At 32.3% G+C, this 24,073-nt stretch overlaps 12 protein-coding genes across 12 annotated transcripts; 5 read left to right on the top strand and 7 right to left on the bottom strand.

Moving 5' to 3' along the window:
- Window positions 1-554: 554 nt before the first annotated feature.
- Window positions 555-1,461, top strand: PPL_00982 (uncharacterized protein; the record flags this gene model as incomplete). The annotated part of the gene is made up of 3 exons (XM_020572000.1): window positions 555-687; window positions 777-820; window positions 1,342-1,461. 3 exons carry the CDS (start codon window positions 555-557, stop codon window positions 1,459-1,461), a joined length of 297 nt encoding a protein of 98 aa, XP_020437858.1.
- A 228-nt stretch (window positions 1,462-1,689) lies between these two features.
- PPL_00981 (phosphatidylserine decarboxylase) lies at window positions 1,690-2,563 on the bottom strand (the record flags this gene model as incomplete). Its single annotated transcript, XM_020571999.1, has 2 exons — window positions 1,690-1,923; window positions 1,994-2,563. 2 exons carry the CDS (start codon window positions 2,561-2,563, stop codon window positions 1,690-1,692), a joined length of 804 nt encoding a protein of 267 aa, XP_020437857.1.
- A 207-nt stretch (window positions 2,564-2,770) lies between these two features.
- On the bottom strand, window positions 2,771-3,187 carry PPL_00980 (uncharacterized protein; the record flags this gene model as incomplete). The annotated part of the gene is made up of 1 exon (XM_020571998.1): window positions 2,771-3,187. The coding sequence occupies one exon, from the start codon at window positions 3,185-3,187 to the stop codon at window positions 2,771-2,773; it is 417 nt and encodes a 138-aa protein (XP_020437856.1).
- A 527-nt stretch (window positions 3,188-3,714) lies between these two features.
- mocs2s (MoaD/ThiS family protein) lies at window positions 3,715-4,113 on the top strand (the record flags this gene model as incomplete). The annotated part of the gene is made up of 2 exons (XM_020571997.1): window positions 3,715-3,909; window positions 4,000-4,113. 2 exons carry the CDS (start codon window positions 3,715-3,717, stop codon window positions 4,111-4,113), a joined length of 309 nt encoding a protein of 102 aa, XP_020437855.1.
- Window positions 4,114-4,215: 102 nt separating this feature from the next.
- Window positions 4,216-5,089, bottom strand: PPL_00978 (ER membrane protein complex subunit 4; the record flags this gene model as incomplete). The annotated part of the gene is made up of 4 exons (XM_020571996.1): window positions 4,216-4,251; window positions 4,342-4,499; window positions 4,627-4,780; window positions 4,886-5,089. 4 exons carry the CDS (start codon window positions 5,087-5,089, stop codon window positions 4,216-4,218), a joined length of 552 nt encoding a protein of 183 aa, XP_020437854.1.
- A 191-nt stretch (window positions 5,090-5,280) lies between these two features.
- Window positions 5,281-7,115, bottom strand: PPL_00977 (uncharacterized protein; the record flags this gene model as incomplete). The annotated part of the gene is made up of 5 exons (XM_020571995.1): window positions 5,281-5,475; window positions 5,566-5,825; window positions 6,009-6,064; window positions 6,250-6,483; window positions 6,745-7,115. The coding sequence occupies 5 exons, from the start codon at window positions 7,113-7,115 to the stop codon at window positions 5,281-5,283; spliced, it is 1,116 nt and encodes a 371-aa protein (XP_020437853.1).
- A 574-nt stretch (window positions 7,116-7,689) lies between these two features.
- On the top strand, window positions 7,690-9,187 carry dhps (deoxyhypusine synthase family protein; the record flags this gene model as incomplete). The annotated part of the gene is made up of 2 exons (XM_020571994.1): window positions 7,690-7,777; window positions 8,091-9,187. The coding sequence occupies 2 exons, from the start codon at window positions 7,690-7,692 to the stop codon at window positions 9,185-9,187; spliced, it is 1,185 nt and encodes a 394-aa protein (XP_020437852.1).
- A 279-nt stretch (window positions 9,188-9,466) lies between these two features.
- On the bottom strand, window positions 9,467-12,209 carry PPL_00975 (C2 calcium/lipid-binding region-containing protein; the record flags this gene model as incomplete). The annotated part of the gene is made up of 5 exons (XM_020571993.1): window positions 9,467-11,094; window positions 11,174-11,459; window positions 11,530-11,709; window positions 11,804-12,148; window positions 12,174-12,209. The coding sequence occupies 5 exons, from the start codon at window positions 12,207-12,209 to the stop codon at window positions 9,467-9,469; spliced, it is 2,475 nt and encodes an 824-aa protein (XP_020437851.1).
- A 646-nt stretch (window positions 12,210-12,855) lies between these two features.
- On the bottom strand, window positions 12,856-17,397 carry PPL_00974 (EGF-like domain-containing protein; the record flags this gene model as incomplete). The annotated part of the gene is made up of 7 exons (XM_020571992.1): window positions 12,856-14,879; window positions 14,948-15,127; window positions 15,203-15,418; window positions 15,480-16,170; window positions 16,235-16,533; window positions 16,797-16,845; window positions 17,377-17,397. 7 exons carry the CDS (start codon window positions 17,395-17,397, stop codon window positions 12,856-12,858), a joined length of 3,480 nt encoding a protein of 1,159 aa, XP_020437850.1.
- Window positions 17,398-18,069: 672 nt separating this feature from the next.
- Window positions 18,070-19,551, bottom strand: PPL_00973 (GTPase domain-containing protein; the record flags this gene model as incomplete). The annotated part of the gene is made up of 2 exons (XM_020571991.1): window positions 18,070-19,193; window positions 19,245-19,551. 2 exons carry the CDS (start codon window positions 19,549-19,551, stop codon window positions 18,070-18,072), a joined length of 1,431 nt encoding a protein of 476 aa, XP_020437849.1.
- A 670-nt stretch (window positions 19,552-20,221) lies between these two features.
- On the top strand, window positions 20,222-21,433 carry PPL_00972 (ABC transporter G family protein; the record flags this gene model as incomplete). Its single annotated transcript, XM_020571990.1, has 2 exons — window positions 20,222-20,286; window positions 20,500-21,433. 2 exons carry the CDS (start codon window positions 20,222-20,224, stop codon window positions 21,431-21,433), a joined length of 999 nt encoding a protein of 332 aa, XP_020437848.1.
- Window positions 21,434-21,807: 374 nt separating this feature from the next.
- On the top strand, window positions 21,808-24,028 carry PPL_00971 (uncharacterized protein; the record flags this gene model as incomplete). The annotated part of the gene is made up of 2 exons (XM_020571989.1): window positions 21,808-21,830; window positions 21,934-24,028. The coding sequence occupies 2 exons, from the start codon at window positions 21,808-21,810 to the stop codon at window positions 24,026-24,028; spliced, it is 2,118 nt and encodes a 705-aa protein (XP_020437847.1).
- Between the last annotated feature and the right edge of the window lie 45 nt (window positions 24,029-24,073).

Below are 24,073 nucleotides of genomic sequence, written 5' to 3'. Positions count from 1 at the left end.
TTGCAAAAATAATTAAAAACCAAAAATATAATTGCAAAAAACTTTTTGAAACCACACCCTTTTTTTTTTTTTTTTAACCGTTACTCTCGAAATTAAAAAAAATTGAAAATAAAATTTCAAAAATAAAAACAAACACACCATGTAACTGTTGAGAAAATTTTAATTCAAATTTGAATTTTTGAAAAAAAAACACAAAAAATTAAATAAATTTTAATTTGAAAAAAGATTTTTTTTTTTTTCCAAAATGTGTTTTGTCAAAATAATTAATTTCTTTATTTCATTAATCAAAATAAATTTATAATTATCTTTGAAAGGATATATAGAAAAGAGATTTTAATCCGTGAGTAGCAAAATAAATTTTTGGTGACTCTCAGCGTTGTCGCCTATCACCTCATCAAATCGCTAACGTCAAGCATTCGAATCATCTAGCTCATCGCCATTCTATTTCAACAGAGAGTAGTTTCGATTGTACAACAAAGTTATCCTATCATTTCCAAACCAACCAATTCCAAACCAATCTGAATACGTTCCGCTTAGAGAGTAGATCATCAACCATGTCGACCGATACCACCAAAAAGACCGAGAGAAAGAAGCCAGCCGCTCGTAAGACCCCAGTAGCAATTGTACTACCATCTGCTACTCGCACTCGTACCATTACTCCACCAAAGCGTCTTGGATATCCAGAAGGTAGGTAAACCATTTTTACATCGTCGGATGTATCTCGTCGAGCACTATCTAATCATATATTTTGGATTAATTATTATCCACCTCAATAGAATCAGAGACCGCCACTGTCAAGAGAGCAGTTGTCAAGCCAAAGGTATGTTCTCATATAAAAACCAAATTTTATGTGAGGAAAAAAAAAAAAAATTTACTAATTTTTTTTTTCAACTCAACTCCACAACAACTTAGTTTTTTTTTCTGTTATATTTTGTTATTGCTCCCCACCAATATCAAACCACCATTATTCAATGTGCATTAGCAACACAACAACAACAACAACAATCTATCTATACTCTATACCTACCTACCTAATTTTATATTATTTTTATACCTTCATTTTTATATTATTTTTATCACATATAACATTTATTATTTTTTTTTTGTTAATTTTTATTTTTTAATATTAACAAAAGATTGAATTGACCAATTATTTTTTATAACAAATCAACTACTATCAACTCCACATCATACCCTTATCAAATATGATTATTATTTACTTTTTAATTTTACACTATTTAATTTTATTCATTGAATGAAATTATTATTACCAAAAGTGAAATTGAATCCTGGTGAAAAAATATTAATTTTTTTTTTTTGTCAATTTTATTTTTAATTTAGGCTACCAAGAAAGCAACTACCACCAAAGCAAAGGCAACAGTTACCAAGGCAAAGGCAAGCACCACCAAGGCAAAGAAATCTGCCACCAAATCAACCAAGAAGACCAAGGCATCAAAGTAAACAACATCAACAACATGACACAATAATAAGATTAACCTGACTGGTTGATCCCGACCCAAATTTGGTCTATTTTTTTTTTTTTTTTTAAAACAATTAATCAACCAACCAACCAATTAAAAATGTACATATCTTTTTAAATTAATTAAATAAAAAACAAATATTAAAAAAAAAAAACAATATTGTTTACTTTATAAAGTCTTATTTTTATTATTTTTTTATATATTCTTTTTATTTCTTTTCTAATTTACCAATAGATTGACCAAGAATGACAGATTGACCTGGTTTAAGATCGAATTCGAACTTTTGATCTTTTGGTACTTCGAAGATCAAGATGACTGTAGATCCCATCTTAAAGAATGCAAGTTCTTCACCTTTTTGTTGGCTGATTTGTGGAGAATATGATTTGAAATAGTAGTTTTCTGGACTTCCATACTTATCATTTTGATTATTGGTTTTTAATCCCTAAAATATTCAAAAAAGCAAAACTAGTTAATATTGGTTTTGGGAAAGAGAAGAAGTGTATTTCACCTACTTTATCGAAATCCATTTCAATGGTTCCGACGTTTGATGCACCGACTGGTGTCAAAGAGAAGAATCCGTGACGCCATTGACCAGCCAACACCACTCTTTCATTGAGTGCAAACAGTCCTGGGATGTTGTCGACCGCCACCTTGGCAACGGGGAATAGATAGCCAGGGAAGTGGTTTCTTTCTTTGATAGTCCATTGGCAAGGACTGTGAATTCCGTGGTAGTCTCCCGGTGACAAGTAGATTCCGACGTGGTACAAGTTCTTGTTCTCGATTTGCTTGATTTCATTGTCACCCAGGAAATGAGTGAGCGAGTAATTGATACCCTTGACCTGCTCGAGAGAGTCACCTGTCACTGGACCGTAGTAAATAACTTTACCGTCGACCGGACTGACAAGTGGAGCGGCGTCGTCAATCTTTCTGGCGTCTTTCTTGAGTCTACGACAGAAGAATGCAGCCAACGATGGATATTCAATGAGTGGTTTCTCGGCTTCGTCAACCTTTACACCAAACAAAGATGCATAGGTTCCATAGACGGTCGGTCTCAAACTAACTGGTACTTCAATGTTTGCCATTCTTCCCCAAAGATTAGAAGTAACTCTAAATGGAATTCTCTTTAAATATTCCAACTATAATAATAATAACTATAAGTTCATTTATTCAGATTGTTGTTATTATTAAAGAAAACACTTACTTTAACATCTTGACCATTGACTTTGAAGTAAAGATAGGAAGCTAATGTAGCCGAACCAGTTAACAATAGCAATGTTCTACCGAATTTGCTACTCTTTCTTTTTTGTTTTTTCTTCTTGTTGATTGTTATCGTTGTTGTTGTTGTTGTTGTCATTCGATTCTTTTTGTTGTTGTTGTTTTTCCTCGTGTGGAGTTTGTGGAGTTTGTGGAGTTTGTGGAGTTGTAGTCGAAAATTCTCTTAGACCAAAGAAATTAGAATGTTGACTCTTGTTGTTTGTAATTGGTTGTGAAGAAAAGTAATTGCTATTAACATTTGGTTTTCTACAGTTATCTGAGGATGTAAAGAAACTGGTAGTGCTACTCTTATGGTTGAGTGTTTTATTACTGCTCTTTATGCCACCACCACCAATGCTAAAGCTTGACGAAAATGATCTTGTCGAGATAGATCTTAATTGCGGTGATAATACAACTGTATTACTACTCTTTCTTAAAATTGGTGATAACATGATGATATCAATTCAACAACGATAATGCTAATACTACAACAACCTAAAAAAAAAAAAAAACAAAACTAAACTACAAAAAATATATATATTATTACAATTTAATCTAATACTTTTTTATATCTGTAACTATTTATTATTGTAAATCTATCAAATTATACTAAAATAATAAAATAATATAAATATAAAATAATAGAAAGAAAAAAGAATAAATGAAATTTAAAAAAACGGATCTTAATAATAATAAATCTAATTTTTCATTGTGTGTGAAGTGTGTTTTTCGTGTTAATTAATTTAAAAGACATAATAATTGCGTTTTTTTTTCTATTTTTTTTTTTAAATTATTAACTTACAATTATACATCAAAAATGAAATATAAACTAATTTCTAAAAAATAAGAAGATGGATACAAGGAACTTATAAAAGATTTATTAAGAATAATAGGTAGATTTTTAAAAAATAAATATATTTTAAAAAAAAAATAAGTTTTTTTAATAAATTATTTTTTTTCAGTTCTAATATTAAGAACAATGTCAACTACAGATACAACAACAGATAAACCAAATACAATCGAAATCAAATGTCTTTTATTTGCCAAAGTAAAAGAAATGATTCTTGGTGAACATTCGAAAGATGATTCAGTGATTGTAAATCTACCTGCCAATAAATGTACAACACACCAACTAATATCAGAGCTAAAGCTTAAATACCCAAATATATCAAATGTAATACAATTAAATTTGAAATTGAATCATTAGAAAAAGGTATTAATAATTACTACTACTATAATTATTATTATTATTATTAATATTTAGTTATTGGATGTATGTATGGTAGCTGTTAATTTAGAATACATCGATAGATCCAATGATTTAGAAATAAAAAAGAGAGATGAAGTTGCTATAATTCCACCTGTGAGTGGTGGTTAACTTTGCCAACAACCTCTCTGTATAGTAATATATATATAATATTTATAAATACTTTTTTAATTATTATTTATTATTTCTTTGTTTTAATCTATCTAACTATCTTCAATTTACAAATGAACCACTTGAGAAATCTAAATTCTATTGATATTTGATATTTGATGTTCATATAAACAAGTTAGTTATCGTTATTCAAAAGTAAAAACAAACAATAAAAAGTTCATAACTTACAATCTTTAATGGTAAACTTGAAATCCAATCGGATGGTGTAATAGGCAGTAATCCCATACTCGAACACTTGTAGAGTGCAACTGCGAGAAGACCAAGTTGAATAGCAATATATGTGATTTTCATTTGAAGTGTTTCATTTCCTTTGAATCTGCTGAATACTAAATAATATAACAATGATAATAGTATAGATGAGAGAATGTATATTGAGATGATTGTAAGTTAGTACATCTAGTTACTATTTGTTATTTTTAAAGAAGTTGAATGGTTTGATTCGATCGATATTACAGTTGTTTGTTTGAAATATAGCTTTAATTGGGTTGATAACAGAGTAGATAATAACTGGCATTGTGAAAATACTGATACCACTACCTATCATCCACAATAGGAAACCTGTCATAAATATACTCTTTGCTGGTGATTTTGCAACTTCCCAACCTTTCTATAATATTATATATATATTGATCAAACTTGTTGTTAGTTTTTACTGAACATCATGATATATATTAGCGATTATCGTTATTATTATTATTATTATTATTATTACCTTATTCATTAAAACTTCATTGTTTGTATTTGCAGCAGCACCACTACTACTTGCAACAGCAGCATTGGTGGCAGCGATCATTGGAATCGGTGATTTAGAAACAGCAGCTGCTGATTTACTGTCGTATGTACTACTTCCCTGTGATCCAACAGTAGCATCATATACCCATCTTCTCTTATTATTATTTGAAACAAAATTACTCATTCTCTAATAATTAATTATTATTATTATATTTTAAAAAACAAAAAAAATAAAATAAAAAATGATAAAACTTTTTTTAATGAACATCCTCAGAGCGTGAGTCAGAATAATGATTAATCATTCATTTATTTATATTTAAATAAAATAACTATATCTCTCTCTTATATTCTTTTATTATCGATTATTTATTTAATTTATGAGGGTCTAATAAATTTATATTGAAACCACTCGACTGTAGTTGAAAATCGTTTTAATAAATTAATTTCGGAAGTTGCAAGACTGTGATTAGACAAATCTTTGGTCCACTTTGAGAATGATTCCAATGTATTTTGATGAATTATATCGTTCATATCTTCTTTACTCTTTATAATGCAATCTAATACTTGACACTATGTATGATATATTAGATAAATATAAATGTTAATTATTATATGGTAATAATGTTAACCAGGTTTGATTGTTTGTTTTAAATTACTTACAATATTATGTTCGATTACTGATGGTGGCCAATAGTTCTCAAGCCAATGTATTAATTGTACCATTTTAATATCATTTAAATCTAGTGATTCGTGTATCGATACTGAATCAATCGGATTCACATATTGATAGTAATTATCAAGGAATCCATTCAAGTTTATATCTATAATCTCTTTAACAATATCTTTATCTCCAAGTATACAATCTTGAAGAATTCTAATAATGAAAATAGTAGTAGTAGTAGTAGTAGTAATAATTAGTACTATTATACAATGATTTTATATTGTTATTTAATGATGACTTACTTTACAATGTATTTAGGATCTTTCAATGAAATTAGATAACCATTCTTCATTCTCTCTGGCACCTCGGGATGTTTGTCTATGAGTGATTGGAAGTATTCGTCGGTTCCAGCCATCAAGTCGTGATTCCTGCTGTCGAGTACGATGATCTCCGATTGGTTGTTTCGCTTGTTCACCACCATCGATATCCAATGCACAGCTACACCAATCATGAATATATGACAGTAGCTATCGTTGTCTTTGAATCGTTTGGAGACGGTGCGCAGCTCGTTGATCTCCTCCAGTGGTACTCGATTGTTTCGCAGCGAATCAATTGCCCAATCCGGTAAAACAGTGATAGGATATTTCTGTCGGGATATAACATTGTCATTCGACAGCAAATACTCGATGTAGCAACGCTCCATTATACCTTTTACAATGTACTTTTCATTCCACGGATAGTATGTCTTCTTTGCCAATCTTGCTTTTTGTACCAGTAGATTCAAAGCTATCGAATAGATATGCCAAAACAAAGGACGACATGTCATTCTCTTAAAATAACTATCTCTATCTTCAAAGCTATTGGCAATACATGATTTATAAACGGAAATACCATTAAATAAACTATAATATCCACAGCTAAATAAATAAAATAACAAATTAATATAAAATCAAGTTTTTTTTTTTTTTTTTTTTGTATTGATCAATTTTTCACTGAATTTCGCTTAGACCAAAATTGCTTATGCAAAAAAAATAAAAACGAAAATGTTTTATGCATATGAAAATTTTGACGTTTTTTCGTTCTTTCGTTTTTTTTTTTTCGTTTTGGTGATATACAATTGCAGCGTTTCGTTTTAAAGTGATTGACAAGGAGGGATAGTTATAGGATCTATTACATACCAATCGTTTTTAACTTGTTTTAATACTCTTGGTTGCCAAATAACAGTCTCTGTTTGATTTCGATTGATTGTTTCACTTTCTTGTCGGTAATATATTATTTTGTTTGGTTGGTTTGAAGTTTCTTGAGTTTGTATGTGTTTTATTGTTGTGAATAGGATATCGTTGTTTATCGGTTGTTCTTTTTGTAGTTGTTGTTGATTCTTCTCTTCTTTGCAATCGATTAGATCATATCTAGCGTCTTTCTTCAAACAACAAATGATTCCATCGATCAAATCATTTACAATTGAACTAACTATATCATTTGATTTTTCTTTACTTTCGTTGTTTTTTCTTTCACCATCTTTATTATTATTATTATTCAACTCTGACATTTTTATATTTAGATATTCTATATTATAATTATAGTATATTCTTAATTTATCCACTTCATTTAAAAAGTGAGAACTTTAATAATGGAATGGTGTTAAGTAAAAAAAAAACATTTGTTTTTGAGTGTTGTGTGTGCCCATTAAAACTCTGTGAATCATTGTGAATCAACAAAAAAATTAGAAAAAAATAAGAAAAAATAAGTAAAAATAAAATAATAATGGTGGTAATCAATTTAAATTCTAGGTTTTTTTTAATTATCTTATTTAAATTGAAACATAGATATTTTAATATCCAACTTAATTATTTATTAGAATGAATATTTTAATTTGAGTTTAATTTAATTATTTTTTTATAAAGGAAATTTAAAATTTCTCAACACTGATGCAAACTTGAGGTTAGAATAAATACAAAGCGTAGTTTGCATCAAACTTATATCTTGAAAATTGTAACTTGAAATTAATTAAAGTGTTTGAAAATAGTGATGAGATTGTTAATAAAACATTGAAATTTCTCAAAATAAAAAAAACAATTAAAATTATTTTTTTGGGCAAAACGATTGTTTTTTTTGTCAAGCTAATGATAAAAAGAGTTCCTTCGAAAATCAAATCATTTAAGGTTTGTAAACTTACAACTTACATTTCAAATTATATAACATTAAATTTTGGTATATTACCAATTTCAGATTTATGAATGGTTGATTAATAACAGCACAGTCTTCTTTACAGCTTATTTAATCCAATCAATATTTCTTTATATCTACTTTCAGAGTTTTTTACTAGTAGAATAATAAAGCATTAACACTAATAACACAATAACATAACATTAGCAGCAGTAATAATAGTAGTAGCAATAATAATATTATCTATAGAATGATGAATAATGGTAAAGCAACAACAACAATAATAACATAGTTATTAAAGTGATAGGTCATATTAATTGTTTAAATCATTCATAATAAAAAAAACTTGAAAAATTAGATCAAAGTGCCAAGGATTTCGTTTTTGTCCAATCGAATCCAGAGGATCTTGCCAATCGTCCAACCATCAAGGGTTACGATTTCAACAATGGTGTAGACTATGGTAAGCTATTCGAATCGTATATCAACACTGGATTCCAAGCATCTTCAGTGGGTCAAGCAATCGAAGAGATCAATCGTATGTTGAATTGGCGTCTCTCTGACGAACCGTTGGCCGAAGGCGAGGAGAACAACGTTGAGGAACGAAAGAATACACGTACCAAGATCTTCTTGGGATACACCTCCAACTTGGTGTCGTCGGGTGTGCGTGAAACCATCCGTTATCTCGTGCAACACAGCATGGTCGACGTCCTCGTGACGACTGCCGGTGGAGTCGAAGAGGATTTCATCAAGTGTCTCGCTCCAACCTATCTCGGAGAGTTCTCGCTGCCAGGTGCCGACTTGCGTCGTCGTGGACTGAATCGTATCGGTAACTTGTTGGTTCCCAACGACAACTACTGCAAGTTTGAGGATTGGATCATGCCCATCTTGGATAAGATGGTCGATGAGCAAACCAACAACGGCACTCTCTGGACACCGTCGCGTGTGATCAATCGTCTCGGAAAGGAGATCAACAACGAGGAGTCAATCTACTATTGGGCGTGGAAGAATAACATTCCAGTGTTTTGTCCGGCGATTACCGATGGTTCCATCGGTGACATGATGTACTTCCACTCGTACAACAAGCCCGGTTTAGTGTTGGATTTGATCACCGATATTCGTAATATCAACAATCACGCCATCTACTCAAAGAAGACCGGTATGATCATTCTCGGTGGTGGTGTCATCAAGCATCACATCTGTAACGCCAATCTCTTTAGAAACGGTGCGGAATTCGCAGTGTACCTCAACACCGGTCAGGAATTCGATGGTTCCGACAGTGGTGCTCGTCCAGACGAAGCTGTCTCCTGGGGAAAGATCAAGGTGACCGCCAAGCCAGTGAAAATCTATGCAGAGGCAACCGTTGTTTTCCCAATACTCGTTGCTGAAACTTTTGCAAAGAACTTTAAAGAAAAGTCACCACAAGAGTTATTGATGAACAAACGTGATATCTTTTAAAGCAATAGAATCACATTTTTGACTGATCAATCAAACATTCAACCTAAAATGATTGTATTCAATTAAATAAACTCTTACATCTAAATAATGATAGAAACAAATTATATTCTGCTTTGAATTTTTGCATTTGTTATAAATTTTGATTGATGTTTATAATAAATTTTTGAACCAAATCAATAAAGTTCATATACAAGATCAAAAGATTGTCAGATATATTACAAAATTTAAATAAGAAATTTAATTAAATTAATATGTCATTATGATTATCTATCTATCTATCTATCTTTTTAATAAACTATTACTAGTATTAGTTCTACCAATTTCACGTCTATCAGATGCACGATAGCTTGAATCCTTGAGGAAGTCCAATGAGAGTTGGTTCATGTATGTGAGATCGATATCATAGGTTTCCGGTTGTTGTTCGCCACTCTTGGCGATGATGTGTTCGATTGCCTTCATTACACCCGATGGTATTGGATCACCGTTGATCTGATCGGTTTGGAAAAGTGTTAGGATATGACGTACGTGGTGTGGTTGTAGTGATGCAATCACTTGCTCCAGTACGTCTGCGTCGGATACCAATTTCTTGTCCATAACAAGCAGGTTGGTGATTTCAAACATCTGTTGGAGTTGAACGATCGATTCCTCAAGATTGACCAGTGCAACCCAGTCTTGAATCTTTGAGAGTTCGATTCTCATTTGGAAACCATTGGCAGTGCTACACAATCCATTGATCGAGTTGAGACTGTTGAGTAGCAGTGCATTCGTGTAAAAGAATATCTGTGAGAAGAATTGTGTGATAAGATTGGCGTGAACATAGTTGTGTCTAAGGATTTCATAGAACTCCTGTAGAATATCTAATAGTGAATTACTGTTGAACTGATTATGACGAATTGAACTGTTATTATTGTTGTTGTTGTTGTTTGATGCAGCACTACCAGTTGAGTTTGGTTTCGATGTAGATGGTGATAGAATTGCAGGACTACTGCTGGTTCCATTCATCAGTGTTTTGAGTGCGGTGAGCGATGGAATGTCCGGTGCCGATTTTCGCTTTTGAAGTCGACCGCTATTGAATGCGTGAATGTCATGTTGTAAAATGGATTTCATTAGGATGGGTGAAATGCGTGCATATGTATTGTGAATAAGACGTGAGTAGAATTTGAAGATGGTGGCTTTCAGCTGGTATTCGAAACTGCTGATTGGCGAGAGTCCGGCTTTGTCGTCGGAGCTGGCTTGTTGTGCCGCCTCAATCTTGGCGAGCAACAGACAGCTCGTAGACAGCCAATAGGCTAGCAGGTTATTATCGTTAGTACACTTCTTCAGTGTTGTCTCAAGTGCTATTCCAATCGATGAAAACAAACGTGTTCCGCTCTTGTTGTCCTTGAGAATGCCTTGTGCAACAAGACCGTCGAACAAGTGAATACCAGAGACTGCTAGATTTCCTTTGAATTGTGGTTCCGCCAAGAAGATAGTTCGCTCGACCAGTGTCTTCTCGTCGAGCTCCTGTTTGTATGATTGCGATTGACGACGAAGTTCGTCGACCGATCCACCAGACTTGGTGGTGACCACACCAATCTCATTGCTACTGTTGTTTCCATTGAAGGCATCGTTCTTCTTGCTTGTCGGTATGATACCAACACTGAGTTTCTCTTGCATCTGTGAGATCTCTTTCTCGAGCTTTGCGATTGTCTTTTCCATCTCCTCGTTCTCCTGTTGCAACGATGTATATTTACTACGAATATCGGCACCTGTCAACGATCCCAACTCGCTATTTGACAACTGACTCTGCTTCACCTGCTTCTTCAACTTTGCAATCTCCTTCTCCTGATTAGCAATGATTGTCATCTTTTCCAACTTTTCTTGTTTAATTACTTCAATCTCTGACATTCCATTACTACTATTTAAAGCTATATAAAACTGGTTAGTAAATAATAATAATGTGTTTTGTTTGTTATTAAAAGATGTTTGATATTTTTATAAACATACCTTTTGATGATTCAATAAGTTGTTGGTTGATTAAATTATCTTTTTCATTTTGAATCGATTCGATTAGCTTCTCTTTGTAATCGATATCCTCTTGTAATATTTTGTATTGTTTCTTTAGATTTTCAATTTCAGTCTCCATTTCTTTCATTTTCTGAAGTCTCTCGAATGCTTCGTTGTCTGCTAGATCCCTCTCTTTTGTCAACTGGTCTATCTGTGCTCTCAACTCTTTCTTTGATTCTCCTAAATCATCGTTAGGATCATCATCACCAAATGAATCATTAAATGACTAAAAAATATATAACAACAACAATTAATAACATTACAACAAATATGCAGACATTATCAATTGTACTTACAATATCAGAAGATTGTGAGTGATCTACAGATGTATCGGAAGCAGAGTCTGTCTTGTCCAAAAAGTAATCTTCACCCGAGATTGTCTTTACCAATCTTGGATCCTTCGATGATGTTTCCTTGTTTAGCACCTTTACCAATGGTTTATCGTTATATTTAAGTGGAATTGTATTAAAAGTACACTATTGAACATTATGAATATGATTGATAAATAAAATTAGTAAAATAAATCAGAATAGTGATTACATAATAATAATAATAATAATAATAACATACTGTCAATATTGGTTCAGGTTTAATACCCTTTGAGAAAGAAAGATTGACTGGTTGCGTTGATTTGTAGTTCATGTAGGATGTGAGATCAAGTTCGATCTTTCCGAGTACTTTGCCAGACGACGACTTTTTCTTTTCCTCCTTTAGAGTCATTGAGAACTTCTTCTCGTCAGGCTTCTGTGATTTCGAATCGATAAAGAATTTCGATTCGAAAGTGATCTTCTCTTCAAAGGTTGCCTCTGCATTTCTGACGATGACATGCGATGTCTCTCCTTGTAGCTTTGAATTACCACGACGCCATGAAACAAACAACGAGCCACCATTGTACTCTTTTAGATTCGCTACTTTCTTCACTAAAATACTCTACTTTTACTTTAAATTTATCTTTTCCTTTATGTGATCTACCCATTTTCTAAAAAAAAGTATATATAAATATAAATAAATATCTATTTATCTATCTAATCTGTGTTTATCTATCTATTTAATTACTATTTAAATCTAATATATTATTAGATAAAATTAAATTAAATCTTACACCGTCTCTCACTCACTCTATCTTCTCTCTTTTTGTTTTGGAAGTGAAAATAAAGATTTTATGTATTAAACTAATGAAACACAAACACACCACAAACTAGAAAATAATTAATAAATAAATAAATATATATATATCTAGTTTGTATATAATTAAAAAAACAGAGTGATTCTATCGATCTAAATTGATAAAAACACGATTATTATTATATTGTAAATTTTTATAAAAAAAAAAAAAAACAAAAAACAACTAAAACACACTTTTTCACCCTTTTTACACCCAATTCTTCACCACCAAAAATTTAGAAAGACATAGAGGTGGGCTAGTCGGATTCTTTTTATTTATTCAAACACTTCGGATTCGTTTATTTTTGATGTTGTTGTTGTTGAACCACATTCTTTGAAACATTTACATACATCTAAGGTTGTATATGTAAGTAAGTGATTGTTTTTCAGACACAACAATGAATGTTTTTTTTTTATTTATTTAGATTTCAAATTTATTTTATTTATTTTTATTTTATTTATTTATCTTCACTTGTATTCATAACAGATAATCTGTTTGATAATTTACGATTATCTTTATTCCATTGAATCTTCTTGTGGAATGTAACTGCCAACGCGGTAATTATTGCAACACCAACAACACTGCATACTACGCTGATAGCTATGATCTTCCATCGCTCGAGTTTATTGGAGGCCGGAGTGCAGTCTGCCGGATTCTCACTGCTTGGTAACACCAAAGACTGCATACTAGGATCGATCTTGCAGGTTTCGGAGAATGTAGGCACACCAATAGCTAGATAGTAGAGGAATTGATCGGCATTCGATGGCTGTTGTCTAGATTGCACAACGATTGGATCGTCGTCTGGCAGTTGCTGATAGTTAGCCAAGCTTACACGATCGTCTACAAACAAATGACTGGCGAAGCTAACTTTTAGCACCGATTTACCCGAGGTAATATAATAGGCATTGCCAGTGAGCTGACCGGTAGTATCTATTGGCTGACAATCTATTTCGCTCGTGAGGGCAGTCTTGCTGAGCATGATAACCTCGAGAGTATTCAATGCCGATGCAAACGTCCAATTGGCAAGATCGATCTCAAACTTTATGGAGTTTGGTGGAATTACAATGGTTTCACCGGCGAAAATAATAGTTTTGCCATCGGGATAATAGTTGATACTCAACCCGAGTTGTACGGTTTCATTGGCGAAGCTACCGATTATCTGATTGCTTTGATTCTGCCATTGGATGTTGTTGGCAAGAGACAGTGTTTTCACAGGCGAACCAATTTCATTCAGCTCTCGAAGATGGCTAATCGATGTGACAAAGTCTACTAGCGAAGGATTGATTGTAGTTCCATTGTTGTTCGTTTCGGGAGTGCCACCATTGCCACCGGTTGGTTGCGAGCAGTTGGCAAATGTCCAGCCACTCTTACAATAACAAGTTCCTTGACTACAAATACCATTGCCTGAACACTCTAGATTGTTAATCGATGGACATTTCTCAATGGAGTTGTAATAGAACACTTGATTCGATCCTGTTATTCCATCGGAAACAGTTACAGTTACATCCATTGTCTGAGTTCCATTTTGTGGAGTACTACCGTTAAAGTAACATATAATCTGTGTTTTGTCGATGTTGGTAGTAGCATTAAAACATCTCTCACCACCGATTGTAACAGTCAAATTCCTATCACCAAAATAATTACCAAATATTGTTATTGGTGTAGTTTGATTCACATTTCCAGGTGTTGCTTCTTTGATAAGTGGTTTCTGGAAATTGAATGTAGAATTAAATGTATTTCCACATTGGAGGAGTGAGAGAGTTTGTGAAACTGTTAGGGTTCCAGATGGTATAGTTACAAAGCACTTTACCTGGGTAAAAGGTGAGATTGCAGTCAGATTACTACAAACAATACTTCCAAGTTTGATTGAAAGGAATGAAATGTCTGGAAGATTATTACCGGTGATTGTCAACCAGCTGTCGGATGCGCCTATCTGTGATATTTGTTGAATGGTTGGATCAGCATATTTCATATTAACTGATTTCGATGGTTGTTTGTCAAGTGCCACAATGACTGCATTCAGCCTTCCACAACCAGGTGCCAAGCTACAAGTGATTACAGTGTGAGGTGTTGTAATTTTAACATCCTGACATGTTTGTGTACCAACTTTAACACTCACCAAACTAGAGTTTGTATAAAAGTCATTTCCGGTTATGGTCAGAACACCTCCTTTTGATGGAACCGTATTCATTTGTTTAATAGATGGTGGTAGATATTGAACGGATTGTGTGTTTGCCGGTGTAAACTTCATTGTGGTTCCAGACAGAGAATAGAATTGGATATCATAAGGTCCACCATAACCAGGGTCAAAAGTAAAAGGCACTCCCGGTGCAAAGAAATCTCTGTTTACAATGACATCTTTTCCACGATATATAAAGTGATAGGAATATCCCAACATTGTTCCACCTCCACTGATTGGAAAAGTAACATTACCACCAGTAGTTGATATCCAATTGGTTTGGTTTGTATCAAAAGTTGGAACTATATGTACAATCATCAACAGTTAGTTTAGAGCTATTGGTCTGATAAATAAATTAATCAAAACTTACCATCCACCATAAATTCAGTTATTGCACCAAGTCTCTCGGATGCTTGCCATGAAAAATATTGATTCACAGTCGATCTAAAATCGAAATAGAAATAATTGGGTGATGTTGTTGGGTTTGGTGTAGGAGTGGGAAAGACATTAACTCCAGAGTTTTTATATGGTCCTTGGTATGTTGAATATCCTATATTTTAGATTAAAAATTAATAATAAGTATAATAAGATAGTTGTTTTAATTTGATTAAAAATATTGAATTACTTTTGTTTGTTAAATCATAGTACAATGATGTCCAATAAACTGGTCCTAACCATTTATTTCCAGTGCACATAAGTTGCAGTAGATTAAGAGTTGCTTGAGTATCAATAAATCCTAAATATCCATTTAGACCCTCAACCAATTGATTTGAAGCATAAGCAACAGTGGTAGGATAGTCTCCACTTGCTTGCCAACAACTGAAATACCTTTTGTTTTGAGCTAGTATTATTAAAGTTAGTAATTTGAGAGTTTTAAAATTATCAAATTGATAGATACTAACATATAACAGTTTTAACAGATTTCTGAGTTAAATTATCAATTGTGATTCTAATAGGATAAAGTGGTTTACTGGCAGAAAATGTACTTGCTATAGTACATGTTATAATGGATGGTTGTAAAAATTTAGGGTTGGTACAAGCTACACTAACATTTGAAACTTGGATGTTGGTGACTAGTGCAATATTGGTTCCAAAATTATCACCAGATAGCGTGAACAGTCCATTGGCTGCTAAAACTGGATATACAACAGATATATATGGTGCTTGGTATCGGAAGTTGATTTGATAGCTCAAGGTATTCTTTGATAGTGTGACAACATATGCTCCAGTTCCAGGAGGAATCAGTATTTCTATACTGCTATTCGATACTACTCTAAAATTGGTAATATTAAATTGACTGTTTAAAGTTGAACTCTTAAAATTGATAACAATATCGGTGTTGACTCCAGCCACCAAGTTCCAATTGAGAATGTTTGTAATATTTACACGTTGATTACCAACAGTCCTTACTGTTGGGATGAAAGGTAGTTCCATTCCTCCATACTCACAAACCACATAACCAAGTACACCACTGAGAGTAGTATCTACATTGTTCCAAAACAAACTATCGTAGGTAGCATGTACAACGAATATTTCATTTAGATTAGGAATGATATTTGGTTCATAAACTGACCAATCTGTAAAGTAAAATGACTTTGAAATAAAATATTAGTATTAAATTTAGTTTTATTTTTAGCAAAATGTTTTAAATATTTACTTGATCTGTGTAAACGTTATACATTAATTCACCTTTTTCAGGACCACTATTGAATCTGTAGATACCTCTTTCAGTCTCAGCACTACCAGATATCCAAACACTTTGTTGATCATTAAAGTATGTTGGATAGTTACTTTTTACAAAATTGTTTTCCTCCAAGGTGGTAATTGTTACTAAATATCCAATCAAACTATTGTATTTTTGTTTACCACAATAGTCAACTGCTTGAGTTGATGACATGTTGGTTTTAACATATTGATAATAATGATTATTGAATTGTTTTACATTTTGAGAACTAACTAAAAAAGTAAAATGAACAACAATAATTAAAAATATAAAAATTTTATTTAAATACATCAATTAAATTATTAATATAGATTATATAAATAAAAATATTTGTTTTTTTTTAAAAGAAAGTAATCATGATGGAATGACACTTCACTAGTTAGGAGGCAGTATCGGAAATTATTATTAAGTTCTTTTATTTTATTTTATTTATTTTTATTTTTTTGAAAGAAAAATATCGATCCAAATGTTTAAAAATGGTAATGATCAACATGACTTTCAGTGTCTCTGATACTGAGTTTTTTTAGATCTTGATAGCTTTGAATCTTTCAGAAAAAGAATGGTATCAAACACCAACCGCGAAAAACAATTAGGAAAAAAAAAAAAACTGTTTGTTTGATAAAAATATATTAGATTTTTTTAAAAAAAAGAAAAAATACTTTTTTAGTATATTTTGTTATTTTACTAAATATTTTATATTTTAATCAATCCTGGTGGAATCGTTGGGAACTGAGCATAAAATGATACCACACTGGTGTTTCAAAGAACCAAATTGAGAAAAGACATTAAAATTATGGCGTGTCTGTCTCACTATCTATTTTATAGAAGAATGTTATTTTTTTTGTATTTAGAATTAAATTATCTTGATTACAATTACATAGTTAAAATGTTCTTAAAAAAAAATTAATAAAGATGTTATACAACTAAGACTTAATGAAAACAATCAAAAATCTAGCAGATCTTAAAAACAATTTATTTTTTTTTTGTTTTTTTTAAAGGTTTTCTTTACCAAATCATGATTAGGCAATCAAATAATAATTATTATCGATAATGTCAAAACTATTTAAAAAACATACTTTCTCTTCGTTGTCAACCATTGGAGTGTGGAGTGGTGCACTTATTACAACACCAGTATGGGCTTTGACTGGCTTTACGCTAACAATACCTTCTACAAAGCAGAATCGAATATATGAGTTCTGTCAATTTACATGTAATTTACCACTAAATAAATAGATAACAACAACTGTTTATTACTTTTAATATAGTGAAATAACAACAATAATGATAATTTATTGACAACAAACATAATTATATAACTATGTAGGTTGGACTTCAATTTTGGTTGAGCCTTTTATATTAGTATCCTCTATCTATTCTACATATCGTTATGGTTTCATAAAAGCAATGGCTGCGCTCCCACTGATACCGATAGCAACATATGCAACAAGTATAGCAATTATGTCTAATCAACTTAAAAAACAAGCTTCAAAAATGACATAGTGTGATAGTCGCAATCAACAAACATAGATATGTAATATTATTATATGTGGTGGTACTGTTCTACCATCATTTCTTCAAACATTCAGCAATTGGAATCAAAAATTTAACTTTATAGTATAATATAAACTTGAAAAATAAAGTAAAATAAGTATGTATATAATTGGTAAAATCAATTTCTTAGATGAATACAATTAAATGAGGTATTTATTTGATTACATAAAGGAAAGAATAAAACTTCTAAAGTTTTATTATTGTTGGTTTAGTTGATATTAATTCTTTTTGTCTGTTTGAATTGTTGTGAGAGCAGAATTAACTATTTTAAAAACCTTATTCTTTTCAGGGAGATTTTTCTTACAATTATTTATCAACTGATCACAAACTGTCTGGAGGTTAGATGCCTTTATACTGTTTAGAAGTTCTACGACTTTAGACTCTGGAACATTGTTCTCAGCTGTCTTTACTATGGCTTTGAGTTTTTCAAAGGTAATTTCTTCATTCTGGTGATCAGTCGAGGATGCTAGCTGAAAGAGTTCGTTGTTGATCTCAAGGTATCGAAGTCCATAGAATAGAGCCCAGGCACCTAAAAGATCTTCTGATGGATCGGTTAATAGCACGTTGATTGGCCATACGATAAGGGTAGTGAGAACCTGTGCAATGGTTTTGAGTGTAGAGGGGTCTTCCCATCTTTTTCCCTCTGTAGCACCTAGAGAATCAGATGAGAACTTAAAGTCAAACAACATTGCAATGGACTTGCATATTTCCTTGTCTGCCTTTGCAAAGTTGGTGATGTAAGAATTGTTCTTCTTTACCAAAAGAGGTATACTCTGGAATAGTTCAATATGAGTCTTTGAAAGAGCCTTGGCAACTTTGACATATGAAGCACTGTCACGACAATTACCCAATATCATCTTCATAGCTTCATCTTGTACTCTAAATCCAACGGGATCTAATTTTATCTCGATAATTTGGCCATTTGTAACCATTTTAAGTTCCTTCTCGGTGATTACAGCCTCAGGATACGCCCAAATAATGTTACAATCCGTACAAATACGTCCATTCTTGGATTTAAACGACTCATGTGATGCGTCATTTGGGCATTCGGTATCGAATTCCTTTCTTGGGTCAGCTGACACTTCGAAAATACCAAGGCAAAGAGATGGAATTTTAAAAAAGTTATAAAACATTCCTTTTCCTTTGTTTGGTTTGATTTGGTTGAAATTTAAATTAGCAATTTCTTTTCTATGTACATATTGCACCTTTTCTTCGTCAGTTTTGATTTTGTCCATCTTGTTAAAAAGCACAATGAATTGTCGATCGTATTTTGGTGCCAGTTTTGACATAAAATCAGAGGTTGCTATGATATCATCATCTCGAGGGCCACAACTATCCAATACTACAATGAAAAAATCTACATCCATTACTTCATTCTTGGAAAGCGTTTTACTAACATGTTCAATATAGTCGGAAATATTTTCTTTACGTTCCATACCACAATAGTCAATGCATGTTAAGTTGGTAGAGTCGCATCTAATGCTCTCAGTTGTGCCTGTTTTGACTGGGTTGATGTTCATCTTTGTGTACTCGGCTGAACCTTTCTTTACTTCACAGAGGTTGCATATTACAGAACTCTTGCCAGAACCAGCAGGACCAACGAAAAAAAATACTGGTTTCCTCTCTTCCTCCTTCAAACTCTCTTTTACTTTATTAAATGTGTGTCTAAGATCATGTTCTAGATAATTTGATGAAGTCATTTTTAAATTGACTAATGATGTAAATAATTTGTTTAAATAATTTTTATATTATAAGAATAGAAAGTATGTAATTAAAATTAAGAATAGATAAATTGGTGTGATTATTTCCCTATAAAAACACTTATTAATGATTGATCCTTTTAATAATATATTGCAAAAATCAGAGTATTTATTTTATTTTTTATTGGATTAAATTGGAGATTTAAGTTTAAAATTAAGTTTTTAAGTTTGTTGTTTACTATTTTATATATGATTAAACAACTATAGATGTGTTATTTCATTTTGTAGGATGGGTTTTTGTTTGCACAGCTATTTTTGGATTTTATGCACACTAAAGCTGTGCAAAATTTTTTCATTTTTGGGAGATATAAAATGAAGCCACACAGATTTGAGTAAACCGTTGTAGAGAGTGTTTTGTTCTGATATGCTAATAATAATTTTTAGATTGTGAAAAAGAGTTAACAAGAAATGTAACAGTCGATCATAGAAAGTAATCAACATATGTAAAAGAAAAAATATAACAACAATAAATAATAATATGATAGTTTATAGTTTATTGACAACAAGTATAAATAAATAACTATGTAGGTTGAACCTTTTATATTAGTATCCTCTATCTATTCTGCTTTTCGCTTTGTCTTCATAAAAAAAAAAACAAGCTTCTTCAAAAATGACTAGTGGTAATTGCAATAAATATATATGTGGTGGTAACAAATCGATTCAAAAGTTAAAACTGTAACTTATTTATATTACTAAGCAGTATGTAAAACTTTTCTTGGTGTTAGATAATCTATCATAGAAAGAAGCCAACATATATAAAAGAAAATAAAATGCATTTTTGCAAAAAAAATTAATAGATGAATCTGTTCATACATAATGAATGAAAAAAGATCATAGGATCTTATTGTAATGGGCGAAATAAAATCATTCTTATTTTTTTTTTTTTAGATTTCGTATCCCTAAAATATTTAATTATGATGATTTATTTAAAATATTTATGAATTATACTTATAAAATGTCTACACTTTCAAATACTATATTATTATTATTTGTTATATTGGCATCTTTTGTTGTAAGTGCAAACACATTAAATATCGAAAGTTGTGATGACACCACTTTTGTGTTTAATAATGTGAGCAGTCCGTGTGGTGTTACCGATTGCTATTCGGTGTGGGGCCAAGGAGTTTGCCAGACAACAGCTAATGGAGACTATCAATGTATTTGCAATCCACTCTACAATGGTGATCAATGTCAATACAACAACGATACCACCCACAATTGGGACATTATGAATTGTCAGAATGGTGGTCGTTTCTGTCCACCTACTTATTCTCCTTTACCTGTCAATAGAACCTGTGTTTGTCCACCAACATACCAAGGTGTAGATTGTAGTGTTTGTACATCCAACACTGCATGTTCCTCTGGTTACGAATGTGATAATTCCATTTATATCTATCAAAACAAATCGTACAGCTGTCTGGGAACTTCTCAGGCTATCAACCAAGACTTTGGTAATGCAAATGTATCGGTATCTATGCAATGTGGCTTTACAGGATCTTCTTCATCGAATACCGGTTCATGTAATTTTAATATTTTTTACAAACCAACGGGTGAACCAAAATTTATTGGTTGTCAACTATCACAATGCACTGTTGATATCGATGGAAGTGGGGTTCAACACATTAAATGTGAAAGCACTGCATGCAAATGTACAACTTATTGCTCAATTTTCATTACTGAAATCATTAATGAAATGGTAGGACCATCTGAATTCGACTGCCAACCCAATGGAAATTGTGTTTACAGTCAAGATGTATTCAATGCAATGTTCCCCGAATTTTCAATGAATTGCCATGCTGGTGAATGTCGTCCTCAAGAATAAATAAACTTATTAATTTTAATAATAACTAGCAAATAAAGCTAATCTAAATTAAATTGTGATATTTCGATCAGATCTTGTTTAAATTGAACTTAATTATGAGGTTTATTCTTTGTGAGTAATACAATTGTCATAGTTTCGAGATAAAGATAGAAGTTGGTAAAGTATATTATCCATGCTACATCTAAGTATACACGACAAGGGATGTATTGCTTTTTACACTGAAAACTATTGAAAAACTTCTTTGCCCAATAAAAATTAAGAATGATTCTTTAAAATAAATAGATTTGAATTAATTATTCTTCAAGGAAATATATAAATTCATTGAACAGAAAATGCCGAAATAATTTAAATATCAAATATTTGTAACCAAAAAAATGGAAATTTTTAGGCATCACATGTAAATTCATATTTGTAAAATGTTTGAAACAAAAAGTTACTTTTATTATTTAGATTATGGATATTTTATTTAAAAAGGTTATATTTAATAAAGTTATATCTAGTTTAGTCTTCAAATTACTATGGAGTTTCGATAAGGATGACAAAGGCTATTCTGAAATCAGTATTAAAAGATGGGATCGTCTATCGTTTAAATGGATCTGCAAAAATAGATATATGAATCTATTGAAATACTGGATGTCGATACACTATGATCTTTGTGTGGAGCTAGAGAGAACTGTATTGAAGAAGCTACCAATGTCACTCGACAAGTATGACGAACGACTCGATCTGTACACACCTCTGATTAACTTTTCTGGCTTACAGTATTTCCTTCGTTACAATACAGACTTTAAGATGCTAACCGACATCTATGAGAATTTCAATAGCTACTTTCAACTGGCAATGAAACTCGTCAAATCAAACAATAGCAAGTCCTACAATGTGTTAGAGGAAGCATGTTTTTCTGGCAATAAGCAGATAGTTGAATTTCTGGTTGACAAAGGATTCACTCATCAAATTAAACATAGACTGCTTAATAATGCATGTGTTTCCAACAACATCGAGACTGTAGATTATGTAATGACTCTGGACACCTTCACTATCACAGAGGTGAACCAGATTTTTAATGGTCGTAGTGATAAGCATGCAATCAAAGAAGATATAGTGATACATGTTTACCAAAAGATGTCATCACAGACCGAGATAATCATCAGCATATTTACATTTAGGAAATTCATTAGAAATAACTATATGAAATTGTTGAATTTAATTTTGACGGAAAAATATACATTTAAAACCGAAGAACCTGAGATTATTGGTTACTTGTCATTGTTGGATGAAACAGTACAGGTTGGTTTGGAAATGTTTTATTTCGTTCAGAAACATTTCTCTGATATCATTAGCGGCTCAATGGTAATCACTGCAAATCGTTGTTCCGAGTTGGTAGATCTGTTGGGTCACGATTTCGAGTTGTTGGCAAAGTATTACCCAAAGAATGTTCCAGAATACGAAGCACACAAATCACAGGCCGACGCAATCAAGCGTAACAATCTGAAGACACTACAATGGTTGGTAGCTTTCGAGGGTCCTTCGAAATTCAATACCGGAATTATCTATGACTATGCTCTGCGAGGTAGAGATTTGGATATTATCCACTTTGTCTCTTCAAAGTACATCGATAAGCAGATCTACGAAGGTGAGAGGACCAAAACTATAAATGCGATAGCGCAAGTCGGTGACATTCAAGTAATGAAAATCATTCATGATATGGGTTGTGAATTTACACCAGAGGCAATGACCATTGCAGCCAGACACGGTCATTTGGAACTGGTGAAATTCCTCAAGGAGAATCGCACTGAGGGATGTCAACCATATACTGTGGCATGGTGTATTCAAGCTGGCCAAACAGAGGTAGTAGACTATCTACTAGAGAATTGTCTGTCGTTTCTAGATTTAAAATCGATCGATCCCATCAAGAATGCCTGTCGGCTTGGCGATCTTCCAATGCTGATCAAACTTCTCCGCTATGGATTTTCCATTGATACCGGTGCCATGGATGAAGCTGCCGCAGCCTACCAACTGCACATTGTTGATTACCTCCATCAAAACAGAACAGAAGGTTGCAGTCCGCATGCGATTAACCAAGCTTCGTTCAATGGATACATTGAGATTGTTCGATACCTCAGTGAGAAGCGTAAAGAAGGTTGTTCTCACATTGCGATGGACGGTGCCATACAGAACGGACACATGGAACTGCTGAAATACCTGCATGCCAACAGAACTGAGGGATGTAGTCACGTCGGTATCGACAAAGCCATTGCAAACAATCAATTCGAAACGGTACGATTCGTGGTGGAGAACAGGCGAGAGCGATGGACAGAGCGAGGAATACGCTACGGTCTGGAAAAGAAAAACTTTAAGCTGGTGCGTTATTGTTTGAAAAATCAACCGCTTGAACCCACAACAGAATTGACAACGGAAATCTTCAAAAACACCAAACTAACCAACCTGTTCCTCTTTAACCTTGGACTAATAGAAAAGCAAGTGATAATCAATCGATTGAAAGCTCTCAATACATCCAATACCATTGATTATGATCAAGTCATATTTAATTCAAATCTCTTAGATTTACCATTTCCTAACTTATCAAATACGTAAAAATATATAACAAATAAAATACAAATAAATTCAAAAATTAAACAA

This window comes from Heterostelium album (genome assembly GCF_000004825.1).
Source record: "Heterostelium album PN500 unplaced genomic scaffold PPL_contig1, whole genome shotgun sequence".
In the NCBI taxonomy this organism is placed as follows: domain Eukaryota; phylum Evosea; class Eumycetozoa; order Acytosteliales; family Acytosteliaceae; genus Heterostelium; species Heterostelium album.
Note: the sequence above shows the minus strand (reverse complement) of the source record. Positions and strands in the feature narration are given on the sequence as shown.